Source organism: Coregonus lavaretus, assembly GCF_964263955.1.
Source record: "Coregonus lavaretus genome assembly, contig: HAP1_SCAFFOLD_2585, whole genome shotgun sequence".
Lineage (NCBI taxonomy): Eukaryota > Metazoa > Chordata > Actinopteri > Salmoniformes > Salmonidae > Coregonus > Coregonus lavaretus.
The window spans coordinates 40,156-52,787 of NW_028159210.1; the positions used below are offsets into that span (position 1 = coordinate 40,156).

At 44.0% G+C, this 12,632-nt stretch overlaps 1 protein-coding gene across 1 annotated transcript; it reads right to left on the reverse strand.

Moving 5' to 3' along the window:
* Positions 1–78: 78 nt before the first annotated feature.
* Positions 79–10,848, reverse strand: LOC311123181 (NADH dehydrogenase [ubiquinone] iron-sulfur protein 2, mitochondrial-like). Its single transcript, XM_084197443.1, has 13 exons — positions 10,729–10,848; positions 9,540–9,643; positions 8,971–9,161; positions 8,631–8,751; positions 5,368–5,480; positions 5,102–5,176; positions 4,718–4,881; positions 4,496–4,615; positions 4,022–4,151; positions 3,651–3,746; positions 3,205–3,288; positions 610–667; positions 79–329 (listed from the first exon to the last, which is right to left on the reverse strand). The coding sequence occupies exons 1-13, from the start codon at positions 10,833–10,835 to the stop codon at positions 292–294; spliced, it is 1,401 nt and encodes a 466-aa protein (XP_084053569.1). The 5' UTR covers positions 10,836–10,848; the 3' UTR covers positions 79–291.
* Between the last annotated feature and the right edge of the window lie 1,784 nt (positions 10,849–12,632).

Here is a 12,632-nt window from a genome sequence, read left to right on the forward strand (position 1 = left end):
CTAAAAAAAATCTGAAGTGGTTACAGTATATTTCTATTTCACGAGACTAACCGTGAGAAAACGACACCATTTGACCAATCAGTCATATAATATTTATTAGGTTTATCATTACAGCATTATACATCGATGATTACGAGTGGAATTTGTCACTACAGATCATATAGATGATACACTATGTGAGGCTATGGACAGAAACTTCATCTGAGACAGACAGATCACGAAGACCGAGAAGGGAGATATCCTCTTCAGAGTGGAACCATTGTTATCAACACAACAGTCTGTTGTTTTAACTTAACGGTCAACTTCTCCAAACACAATGTCCTGGGTGCCTGTCACAACAGAAAAAAAACCTAAATCATTGGTTTAACCTCAACCATAACTATTTTAACAGGAATTACAAAGATAATTGCTGTTTGAGTTATAAGTATACTGATAATCAATGGTTTCAATGATAACATCAGGGTAATGTTCAGCAAGGATTTTTTTTTTTATGAAACAGAGGGGTACTACATGAACTTGTCCAATCAGAACAGATGTTTGTTGTTTTTCGTTGCAACACATTGCTGCAGTGTGCCCTACTGAACACAACCCAGTAGAAACATGTCTTACCGATAATGGCCACCACATCAGCCAGCATGTGTCCTTTAGCCATCATATCCAGGGCAGCCTGGGGAAGACAATACAAAACTATTAACCAACTACAATCAACCAACTACAATCCAACTATTAACCCATTACAGTCTAAACCCTGTCTAAGCCAGGGGAGTTCTACTAAGCTATATGCAATTGTTTTAAGAAGGTCATACACCAAGGATCATTTTGATTTTGAATTTTAAGACCCCTTGAAGATATGTAAAAAAATATTTGATGAAAAATATGGATTCGGCCTTACTGCTGTTAGCCCATATGAAAGTACAGATTAACAAATTCACTATGGAACAGATAGTCCGCCCCAAAAAAAAATCAAAAAGGAAGTTTGTTCTGAAGTGTCTCTCCTATATATCTGAGAGATACATAATGTATAAGAAAGATCAGGAAACGCGCATATATATATATATATATATATATATATATATATATATATATATATATATATATACACACACACACACACAGTGGGGAAAAAAAAGGATTTAGTCAGCCACCAATTGTGCAAGTTCTCCCACTTAAAAAGATGAGAGAGGCCTGTAATTTTCATCATAGGTACACGTCAACTATGACAGACAAAATGAGAAAACAAAATCCAGAAAATCACATTGTAGGATTTTTAATGAATTTATTTGCAAATTATGGTGGAAAATAAGTATTTGGTCAATAACAAAAGTTTCTCAATACTTATATTGTTATATACCCTTTGTTGGTAATGACACAGGTCAAACGTTTTCTGTAAGTCTTCACAAGGTTTTCACACACTGTTGCTGGTATTTTGGCCCATTCCTCCATGCAGATCTCCTCTAGAGCAGTGATGTTTTGGGGCTGTCGCTGGGCAACACGGACTTTCAACTCCCTCCAAAGATTTTCTATGGGGTTGAGATCTGGAGACTGGCCATGCCACTCCAGGACCTTTAAATGTTTCTTACGAAGCCACTCCTTCGTTGCCCGGGCGGTGTGTTTGGGATCATTGTCATGCTGAAAGACCCAGCCACGTTTCATCTTCAATGCCCTTGCTGATGGAAGGAGGTTTTCACTCAAAATCTCACGATACATGGCCCCATTCATTCTTTCCTTTACACGGATCAGTCGTCCTGGTCCCTTTGCAGAAAAACAGCCCCAAAGCATGATGTTTCCACCCCCATGCTTCACAGTAGGTATGGTGTTCTTTGGATGCAACTCAGCATTCTTTGTCCTCCAAACACAACGAGTTGAGTTTTTACCAAAAAGTTATATTTTGGTTTCATCTGACCATATGACATTCTCCCAATCCTCTTCTGGATCATCCAAATGCACTCTAGCAAACTTCAGACGGGCCTGGACATGTACTGGCTTAAGCAGGGGGACACGTCTGGCACTGCAGGACTTGAGTCCCTGGCGGCGTAGTGTGTTACTGATGGTAGGCTTTGTTACTTTGGTCCCAGCTCTCTGCAGGTCATTCACTAGGTCCCCCCGTGTGGTTCTGGGATTTTTGCTCACCGTTCTTGTGATCATTTTGACCCCACGGGGTGAGATCTTGCGTGGAGCCCCAGATCGAGGAAGATTATCAATGGTCTTGTATGTCTTCCATTTCCTAATAATTGCTCCCACAGTTGATTTCTTCAAACCAAGCTGCTTACCTATTGCAGATTCAGTCTTCCCAGCCTGGTGCAGGTCTACAATTTTGTTTCTGGTGTCCTTTGACAGCTCTTTGGTCTTGGCCATAGTGGAGTTTGGAGTGTGACTGGTTGTGGACAGGTGTCTTTTATACTGATAACAAGTTCAAACAGGTGCCATTAATACAGGTAACGAGTGGAGGACAGAGAAGCCTCTTAAAGAAGAAGTTACAGGTCTGTGAGAGCCAGAAATCTTGCTTGTTTGTAGGTGACCAAATACTTATTTTCCACCATAATTTGCAAATAAATTCATTAAAAATCCTACAATGTGATTTGCTGGTTTTTTTTCTCTCAATTTGTCTGTCATAGTCGATGTGTACCTATGATGAAAATTACAGGCCTCTCTCATCTTTTTAAGTGGGAAAACTTGCACAATTGGTGGCTGACTAAATACTTTTTTTCCCCACTCTATATACACACTTTTTTTATACACATATTAGTGTGTAGCCCAAACTGTTCAGACAGAAGTTGGCAGATCATCTGTACTGACAGACGAGTCCCAAGACGCTTGTGGGGGTCGTAGAGCAAAACACCATTGTGTTCGTGAGTCTCATCTTTCCATAGAGGGGTCATAATAGTTTATAGGCCAAACCGTTTGGACGCTACAGACAATTTCGTGAGAAGACCAATTTTCAGGATGTCTCATGGTCTGACAAACCCTGATGTTACTCTGCCCATGCAAAAACACAGATAACTCTAGCTTAGATATTAATGGGGATTTTAAAAATTATGATAATTCGATTTTAGCGGGGCTGGGACATCGACTCTAACGGGAATTAACTATAAATAGCCTTGAGGATCTCGTTTAACACATTTAATAATTAATAACTACATTGAACAATGCAGGGTGTGAAGTCTGTCTGTGTGAGTGTGCATATATAGCTTAAACTCCACGTACCAGATGAGCGAATCCCGGAGCTTTGATTTTGCAGCGGTAGGGCCTGCTGGAGCCGTCAGACACCAGATACACACCAAACTCTCCCTGAAAGAGACAAGAGAGGAGATCACGTCACATTACACAACAGACCCACCTACAGCACATTACATTCAATGTCTTCATCTACCTAAACAGGGACTACAGATTAGAATTAGCCAGCTGGTTAAAATCTGGTACATTTACAGAATGTCCCTGGCTGTCAAATATAATATCTGCAATAAAGGATATGATATTGTGTTCGATCTAAAGGCATCCTATGACCTACAAAATGGATCAGGTGAAGGATAATCTCACCATTAGTAATGGTAAACTGCACCTATCAAATAGCCTCAGTATTTGAGGATAGGTGAAATGCAAGAGAGCGTCTCAAAGCCGTTACATCCATGTCTGAGGGAGGAAGGGCTTACCTTGGGTGCTTCAACAGCTGTGTATGTGGATCCGGGGGGCACCTGGTAACCCTCTGTGTACAGCTTAAAATGATGGATCAGAGACTCCATGGACATCTAACATTGGAACATAATTAAACCACCATTACAACTGATGTTTATGCTTATATAATAGACTAAATGTGCAACACTCCACCATGCACATTTAACTATAGAGTAAAGCAGATATAATCTGCGCGGATGATCTAAATGTCCTAAAATAATTTCACATCGAAGCTTTGATTTTAATTGTTTTTATCCATGCTTCTTTTTTTTGCTGCAGTTTCCTTGGGTTTTTTGAAAGGCGCTTTAAATCGAATGTATTATTATTCCAGCCAGTTATTGAGTCTCACCTTCATCTCAGATCTCTTGGGTGGGGCCACCTTGGCGTCATCCACTTTGATCTCTCCTGCTGGCATCTTGTTGAGGGCCTCGATCATGATCCTGAGACTCTGCCTCATCTCCTCCACCCTGCACAGGTACCTGACCAACACCAAGGAGGTGTGTGTGTGAGATATATATATATATATATATATATATATAGTTGATGTATTTTCACATTTTATTGACAGTATTTTCACATTTTATTGACAGATACCGGTTAGATATGTAGATGGGGAGACAGATGAGGGATATTGCAGAGAAAAGTGAGTAGCGGAATGCGGGATTGGTGAACCGCTGCCTCCAGGGGCATATGTGTTCCGGGTCAGGCAGCACAAAAATATTACTCAAAAGACAGACAAAATCTCTCATGTCTGCAAAGGCAATACTAAGTAAAAGAGAGCGAGGCTGACAAATAGAGAGAGGATAATAGGAGTTCCTCTCACCTGTCGTAGCAGTCTCCCTTACTGCCAATGGGGACGTCAAACTCCACCTCGTCATACTTGTCGTAGGGCTGAGACTTCCGCAGGTCCCACTTGATGCCTGAACCCCTCAGCATCACACCACTGACAGACAAGACAAGCAGAGGGAGTTAGTTACACATTTCATTCGGTTTTCAAAAGTTTGAGAGGAAAAGCGAGAGAGTGCGCAGTATATGTTTGCCTCACCTAAAGCCATAGTTGAGTGCGTCCTCAGCAGACACAACCCCAATGTCCACAGTTCGGTTCTTCCAGATACGGTTGTTGGTCAACATCTCCTCCACCTCATCTATTCTGATGGAGAAGTTCTTGCACCACTCGTAGATGTCGTCCATTAGCCCCAGTGGCATGTCCTGGAACAAACAGATAACGCAATCTTAGTTTTATAGCCACCATTACATCACATACATCGAATCCATAGGTGTAGGGTGAAGTTACCCCTAGATGTTGATCTTGGGTGAGTTTTGCGTTAAGGTTAGGATTGGGGGAGAGGATCCTGATCCTAGATCTGGACCTAGGGGAAACATCACCCAGGAGCAACCCCATAACACTTAGTTCCTAGGCAGCCCTCACCTGGTGTACTCCTCCAGGTCTGACGTAGGCTGCATGCATCCTAGCCCCTGAGACACGCTCATAGAACTCAAACATCTAGGAGAAGGATAGACACAAGACAGAACACCCTTTAAAAAAAAAACATCTGTGAATGAGCTCAAAATGGCTTCTACAGCAAACCTTTAATAACACAAGTCAATTAATAAATTCTTATTAACAATGACAACCTGCGTCCTATCACCTCAAAGAAAGGTCATACACTACTCTAGTCTATCCAGTGCCCTCACCTTTTCCCTCTCCTCAAACATCCAGAAGAAGGGTGTCATGGCTCCGATGTCCAGGGCGTGTGTGGTGATGGCCATGATGTGGTTCATGATGCGAGTCAGCTCTCCGAAAAGAACTACAACACAGAAATACACACTGAAAATGCATACTTACTTCACTATTGTTGCCCCTGTTCTTCCTGTGTGGAGAATTAGTTTTTTCACCTTTATTTAACCATTTGAGAACAAGTTCTCATTTACAACTGCGACCTGGCCAAGATAAAGCAAAGCAGTGCGGAAAAAACAACACAGAGTTACATATGGAATAAACAAAACGTACAGTCAATAACACAATAGAAAGTCTATATACAGTGTGTGCAAATGTAGCAAGTTATGGAGGTAAGGCAATAAATAGGCTATAGTGCAAAATAATTACAATTAGTATTAACACTGGAATGATAGATGTGCAAGAGATGATGTGCAAATAGAGATACTGGGGTGCAAATGAGCAAAATAAATAACAATATGGGGATGAGGTAGTTGGGTGGGCTAATTTTAGATGGGCTGTGTACAGGTGCAGTGATCGGTAAGGTGCTCTGACAACTGATGCTTAAAGTTAGTGAGGGAGATAAGAGTCTCCAGCTTCAGAGATTTTTGCAATTCGTTCCAGTCATTGGCAGCAGAGAACTGGAAGGAATGGCGGCCAAAGGAGGTGTTGGCTTTGGGGATGACCAGTGAGATATACCTGCTGGAGCGCATACTACGGGTGGGTGTTGATATGGTGACCAATGAGCTAAGATAAGGCGGGGATTTGCCTAGCAGTGATTTATAGATGGCCTGGAGCCAGTGGGTTTGGCGACGAATATGTAGTGAGGACCAGCCAACAAGAGCGTACAGGTCACAGTGGTGGGTAGTATATGGGGCTTTGGTGACAAAACGGATGGCACTGTGATAGACTACATCCAATTTGCTGAGTAGAGTGTTGGAGGCTATTTTGTAAATTACATCGCCGAAGTCAAGGATCGGTAGGATAGTCAGTTTTACGAGGGCATGTTTGGCAGCATGATTGAAGGAGGCTTTGTTGCGAAATAGGAAGCCGATTCTAGATGTAACTTTGGATTGGAGATTTTTAATGTGAGTCTGGAAGGAGAGTTTACAGTCTAACAAGACACCTAGGTATTTGTAGTTGTCCACATACTCTAGGTCAGACCCGTCGAGAGTAGTGATTCTAGTCGGGTGGGCGGGTGCCAGCAGCGTTCGATTGAAGAGCATGCATTTAGTTTTACTAGTGTTTAAGAGCAGTTGGAGGCTACTGAAGGAGTATTGTATGTCATTGAAGCTCGTTTGGAGGTTTGTTAACACAGTTTCCAATGAAGGGCCATATGTATACAAAATGGTGTCGTCTGCGTAGAGGTGGATCTGAGAGTCACCAGCAGCAAGAGCGACATCATTGATATACACAGAGAAAAGAGTCGGCCCAAGAATTGAACCCTGTGGCACCCCCATAGAGACTGCCATAGGTCCAGACAACAGGCCCTCCGATTTGACACATTGAACTGAGAAGTAGTTGGTGAACCAGGCGAGGCAGTCATTTGAGAAACCAAAGCTATTTAGTCTTCTAATAAGAATGCGGGGATTGACAGAGTCGAAAGCCTTGGCCAGGTCGATGAAGGCGGCTGCACAGTACTGTCTATTATCGATCGCGGTTATAATATCGTTTAGGACCTTGAGCGTGGCTGAGGTGCACCCATGACCAGCTTGGAAACCGGATTGCATAGCGGAGAAGGTACGGTGGGATTCGAAATGGTCGGTGATCTGTTTGTTAACTTGGTTTTCAAATACTTTCGAAAGGCAGGGCAGGATGGATATAGGTCTGTAACAGTTTGGATCTAGAGTGTCACCCTCTTTGAAGAGGGGGATGACCGCGGCAGCTTTCCAATCTCTGGGGATCTCAGACGTTACGAAAGAGGTTGAACAGGCTAGTAATAGGGGTTGCGACAATTTCGGCAGCTAGTTTTAGAAAGAAAGGGTCAAGATTGTCTAGCCCAGATGATTTGTAGGGGTCCAGATTTTGCAGCTCTTTCAGAACATCAGCTGTCTGAATTTGTGTGAAGGAGAAGCGGGGGGGGGCATGGGCAAGTTGCAGCGGAGGGTGCAGAGCTGGTGGCCGGGGTAGTGGTAGCCAGGTGGAAAGCATGGCCAGCCGTAGCAAAATGCTTGTTGAAATTCTCGATTATTGTAGATTTATCGGTGGTGATAGTGTTTCCTAGCCTCAGTGCAGTGGGCAGCTGGGAGGAGGTGCTCTTATTCTCCATGGACTTTACAGTGTCCCAAAACTTTTTGGAGTTAGTGTTACAGGATGCAAATTTCTGTTTGAAAAAGTTAGCCTTTGCTTTCCTAACTGCTTGTGTATATTGGTTCCTAACTTCCCTGAAAAGTTGCATATCGCGGGGGCTATTTGATGCTAATGCAGTACGCCACAGGATGTTTTTGTGCTGGTCAAGGGCAGTCAAGTCTGAGGAGAACCAGGGGCTATATCTGTTCTTAGTTCTGTATTTTTTGAATGGGGCATGTTTATTTAAGATTGAGAGGAAATTACTTTTAAAGAACAACCAGGCATCCTCTACTGACGGAATGAGATCTATATGCATCCAGGATACCTGGGCCAGGTCAATTAGGAAGGCCTGCTCGCTAAAGTGTTTTAGGGAGCGTTTGACAGTGATGAGGGGTGGTCGTTTGATCACGGACCCGTTACGGACGCAGGCAATAAGGCAGTGATCGCTGAGATCCTGGTTGAAGACAGCGGAGGTGTATTTAGATTGCATTCCATGACAGGCCACATTCCCTCTGTATATCCATGTTGACTGTTGAACTCCATGTAGCAACCTACTGCCCCCTAGTGACCTTGTATAAGAGGGAAAATAGGTCCAGATGATCTTACAAGGTTGTGCTTCTCACGCTTGTTACTGTCGTGCTGGTAAAGGAGGGAGGTGCAGCACTTTTCTAACCACAAATGTTCATCCCTGATCCAAAACGTACCGTTCTCTCTAAACCTAAACTAAGGTCAAAAAGCTTATATACTTGGCTTGCTTATTAGGGACATATTCACTAGGTACCAAACGGCAGCAAACAGGCTGAAATAGGGAGGGCTTACCTGGACTTGTCCAATAAGAAACCCTTTTTATGTTGCAAAATATTTTAATTGCACTAATGAATACACCCCAGTACCTGAGCTACTGGTATGTTTGTCCTTTCTGGCATGGTCATCTAGCAGCACCTAGTCTCACCTCTGATCCACTGTGCGCGGGGTGGGGCCTGGATGTTGAGCAGCTTCTCCACGGCCAGAGAGTAAGCCTGCTCATTGCACATCATGGACACGTAGTCCAGCCTGTCAAAGTAGGGCAGCGCCTAAAGCACACACACACACACACACACACACACACACACACACTAATGCAATTTATCCTATAAAAATATGCCTGATACAGAAGAGTCTAAACATGCATCATGTACATTACAAGCATCTTAGCCAGGACACTGATTCAAGTTACTTTCAGCCAATTTTGATATCCGCTGCACATACCTTAATGTCTCTGGGTGTGCTATAACATGGTAGCGGCTACGTACCTGCAGGTAGGTCTTGTACTCGATGAGTTTCTCTGTGCCGCGGTGCAGCAGGCCCACATGGGGATCACATTTCTTTACCGACTCCCCGCTGAGCTCCAACACCAGACGCAGCACGCCGTGGGCCGCGGGGTGCTGGGGGCCAAAGTTAATGGTCAGGTTAGACACCTCCTTCTCCATAGGAGCATCCTTATCTGTGGTGAGAAAGAGTGGTTGAGAGGAGATTCAGCAACTCTTGGAGGACAGTGGAAGTTGATAAGAAAGCTTTGTTATTGTTAAAAGTAAAACCAATGCGTTTCGGCTCTTGGCCTTCATCTGGGTTTTACAGATTGAAAAATGTAGGAGAGGTTGCAGAGGGGCTAGTTGGTTTGGAATTCATGCATACGAGTTGCGCTAAATCTATATGTAGAATGACTGTATGATAAAGTCACAGAGTATGATGTGGAATGATTCTAAATCTATGATAAAGTGATCAAGTATAGCAGGCAATAAAATACAACTACCACACAAACATTTCAATATTTATACAGGTCTCTGCCTAAATAATAACTAGCCTATAGATAAGGGCGTACCATTCCATGGTGGGGGGACCCATTTCTCAGTGATGGCGCTGGGATACATCACCGCCCCGGCATACTGCTCCGCCCACTCCACATCTGGCTGCCATTGTTTCTGTCTGGAAGAACAGAACAACAAGCAACCATGATGTGTCAATGGGGAATGAATCAGTACTGTTTCTAAGCCGCTGTGTGGATGTGGATGTTGTTTAGCCAGTGTTTAACCTACACAGGCTCTTGAGGTAAGCTAACCCAGTCTCAGAGCAACCACACGTGCCAAGGAAACTCCTCCTAATGATAATGACGTAGAGGTCAGGGTTGGGCATTATTACATTCTAGGTCAGCCAAAACAGATGGGTCACTAATCACATTTCACACAGCATTGGTGTTGCACAGTATATCATGGTACCAAAACGGTTAGTACGGGTACATAGCCTACTTGTCAAGGCACAAATGTATGTTTTTCCGCCCCTTGAAAAGCCTGAACTGTTTCAAGTTACTGTCTTACACGTATTGATGTTTGACTCTGAAGTGTTGTTGACCTCAATGCTGTAAATGGCACTTCCCATAACTTCAGCTAAGTAGCTAAACATGTTGTTGTTGAGTAACGTTAGCTAACTAGAACAAGTCAAGGTGGACAGCTAGCTAGCCTGGAATTCAGACCTGTTTAGTGTCAACATTCCACTCCTTGTACAAATGGTTTTTCAGACGACAGTGAAAAGCATGCATTTCATTTGCTTCAGCACATTAACAAATTGTTAGGTACTATGCTAGCTAGTTAGTTCGCTAGCAAGATGACAAGCCGGTCACGAATGTGCTAATATCAACTCAAAATCCACATGATTCGGCTAAGTACCGAACTAAACTCCACTCCAGCTCAAGTAGCTAACCGGTTGGCTAGATAACGAACAAGCAGCTAAACTCTCAAGCTGTTTAACGTTACAACAACTACACAACAGTCATGTTTGACATAACATAAGAAACATAGATCTAGATGTCAGGTGGACTGTTAAGTCTGAACGAAAATCCCAAACACTTTTATATGGTGAGCAGGTAAGCCCTAAAGCTAAGGACTAATTTGCTAGCTTGCTAATGCTAGATAACGTTAGCGGTTATGTGAATTTATTTTTTATCCCTGAACAACCTACTTGGATATCATTGACCAGTTAAACTATAATTGCACTTATCAAAATTAACATCTCACCTGTTTTGCAGGACAGTGCAGCCAGGGCTGACCAAATTACTATTTAAAATACATTTTGTTGAAGGACGACCAAGTTTGCTAAGCGACCTTAACATTGTCCCCGCCATCTTGGCAGTCTTCTTCTGTGGGTTTTATAGCAGACTGCAGCCCCAAAAGGTGCATTACCGCCACCAACTGGACGGGGTAAAACAAATAAAAAGGTTAAAAAACGATTAGTTACCGGAGTGTAACTCCAGTTCTATGAGTGGAGCGGAGCCCCATAGGGGAGCTCTGCTCCTAATGGTTTACCCTCTGCCCTAAGGCAGCAGCAGCCTGAGACAAAATTATGCACACACCTACAGCCAATAGGAGTACAGGTGTCCCTATAAGAGGGGGTGCCTCCCCTCAATCAGCCTCCCGAGGGTCGGCAGGGCCTTAAGTCCTATGGGGCTCCGCTCCACTCATAGAACTGGAGTTACACTCCGGTAACTAATCGTTCGATATCGTGGAGCTCCGCCCCATAGGGGAGCTCTGCTCCTAATGGTTTAAGGCGGAGCGTAGCGCTCCAAAATGTACTCCCTGCCGAGCCTAACACTTCCCATCGAAACGAGAAAGTCAAGCCTAACAATGGCTGCAACCGAGTCCCGCAGTACTGCAACTAAAAACCCCTACGGGCGTCACAATATACCGCGTCATCGGTTAAAAAACCCGCCCCACCTAGTCCAATGGCAATGCCAATGACTAGTGGGCAGATCACCAGAATAGAAGCCATACTAATCTGTACTAGCAGATAGATGTGCCTCAATATCCTGAGAAAACACTACCGACCACTAATGGAATGACATCAAGTGTCACTCTACATTATGAACACGGTAGACCGCCTCACTCACTCAATGGAATCCCAGAGATTAGTGGGCAGGAACAAAAACATGAGTCATACTAACTGAACAAGCAGATAGATTACCTCATATTCTGTTAATCAACGCATGCCTCTACTGTGCTGATCCTGTCAGTCAGGATTCATGTCACAAAATATGTTTTCTTATCCAAAGCGGACCTGATGGAAACCCAGTCCATAGTCCTGCTTTTCCCTCTCTTCCTAGCTCCAGATCTCCCTTCAGCTATGCTGAGTACAGACCGAGCCAAAGAGTTAGAAAACACATCTGTCAAAAACACGTCTTCCTAACCAAAGCGGACCTGATGGAAACCTGAGTCCACAGTCCTGCTTCTCCTCTCTTTCTTGCTCAAGATCTCCCTTCAGCCACGCTGAGTACAGATCGAGCCAGAGAATTAGAAGACATATCTAAGAGATAGAAACGGATAAATGGAGACGGCGTCGACCAGGATGCTGCTCTACAGATATCCTCTACTCCTGTTCCTCTAAAAAGGGCAGTAGAAGCCGCTACTCCACAAGTGGAGTGAGCTCTGATACCCTGAGGCAATTGCCGCCCTGCTACCTCATAAGCTGTCTCAATGCCTTCACAAAGCCAGTGAGACAGCCTCTGTTTTGAAAGTGGTCTACCTAGTGCAGCCGCACCGTGACACACAAACAACTGAGGCGATGACCTAATCGCTGCTGTGCGCTCGACGTAACACGCCAAAGCGCGTACCGGGCACAGGCGATGGAGCTTCTCCTCACTCCTCTCTCTATGAGGAGGAGGAGAAAAAGCCCACAGCTCCACGGTCTGTGACCTATATGAACTCTTAATAACCTTCGGCACAAATGCCGGGTTAGGACGTAACACTGCTCTGCTCAGGTCACCATTGATGGCCAGGCAGTCAGGTCTCGTCGAAAGAGCACACAAATCACTGACCCGCTTAGCTGTAGTCAAAGCGAGCAACAGTGCTGTCTTGATAGACAGCATCTTGAGGGGTATTTGATTCAATGGCTCGAACGGCGACTTACATAGCGTTTCGAGTACCAA

What these genes read in the sequence shown, in the direction of transcription:
- LOC311123181 (XM_084197443.1), bottom strand. Translation starts at nt 10,835, where the DNA reads ATGGCGGGGACAATGTTAAGGTCGCTTAGCAAACTTGGTCGTCCTTCA. An exon ending in GCACTCAACTATGGCTTTAG is followed by an intron (nt 4,616 to 4,717) that starts GTGAGGCAAACA and finishes CTTGTCTGTCAG; the next exon opens with TGGTGTGATGCTGAGGGGTT. An exon ending in CAGCTGTTGAAGCACCCAAG is followed by an intron (nt 3,289 to 3,650) that starts GTAAGCCCTTCC and finishes TGTCTCTTTCAG; the next exon opens with GGAGAGTTTGGTGTGTATCT.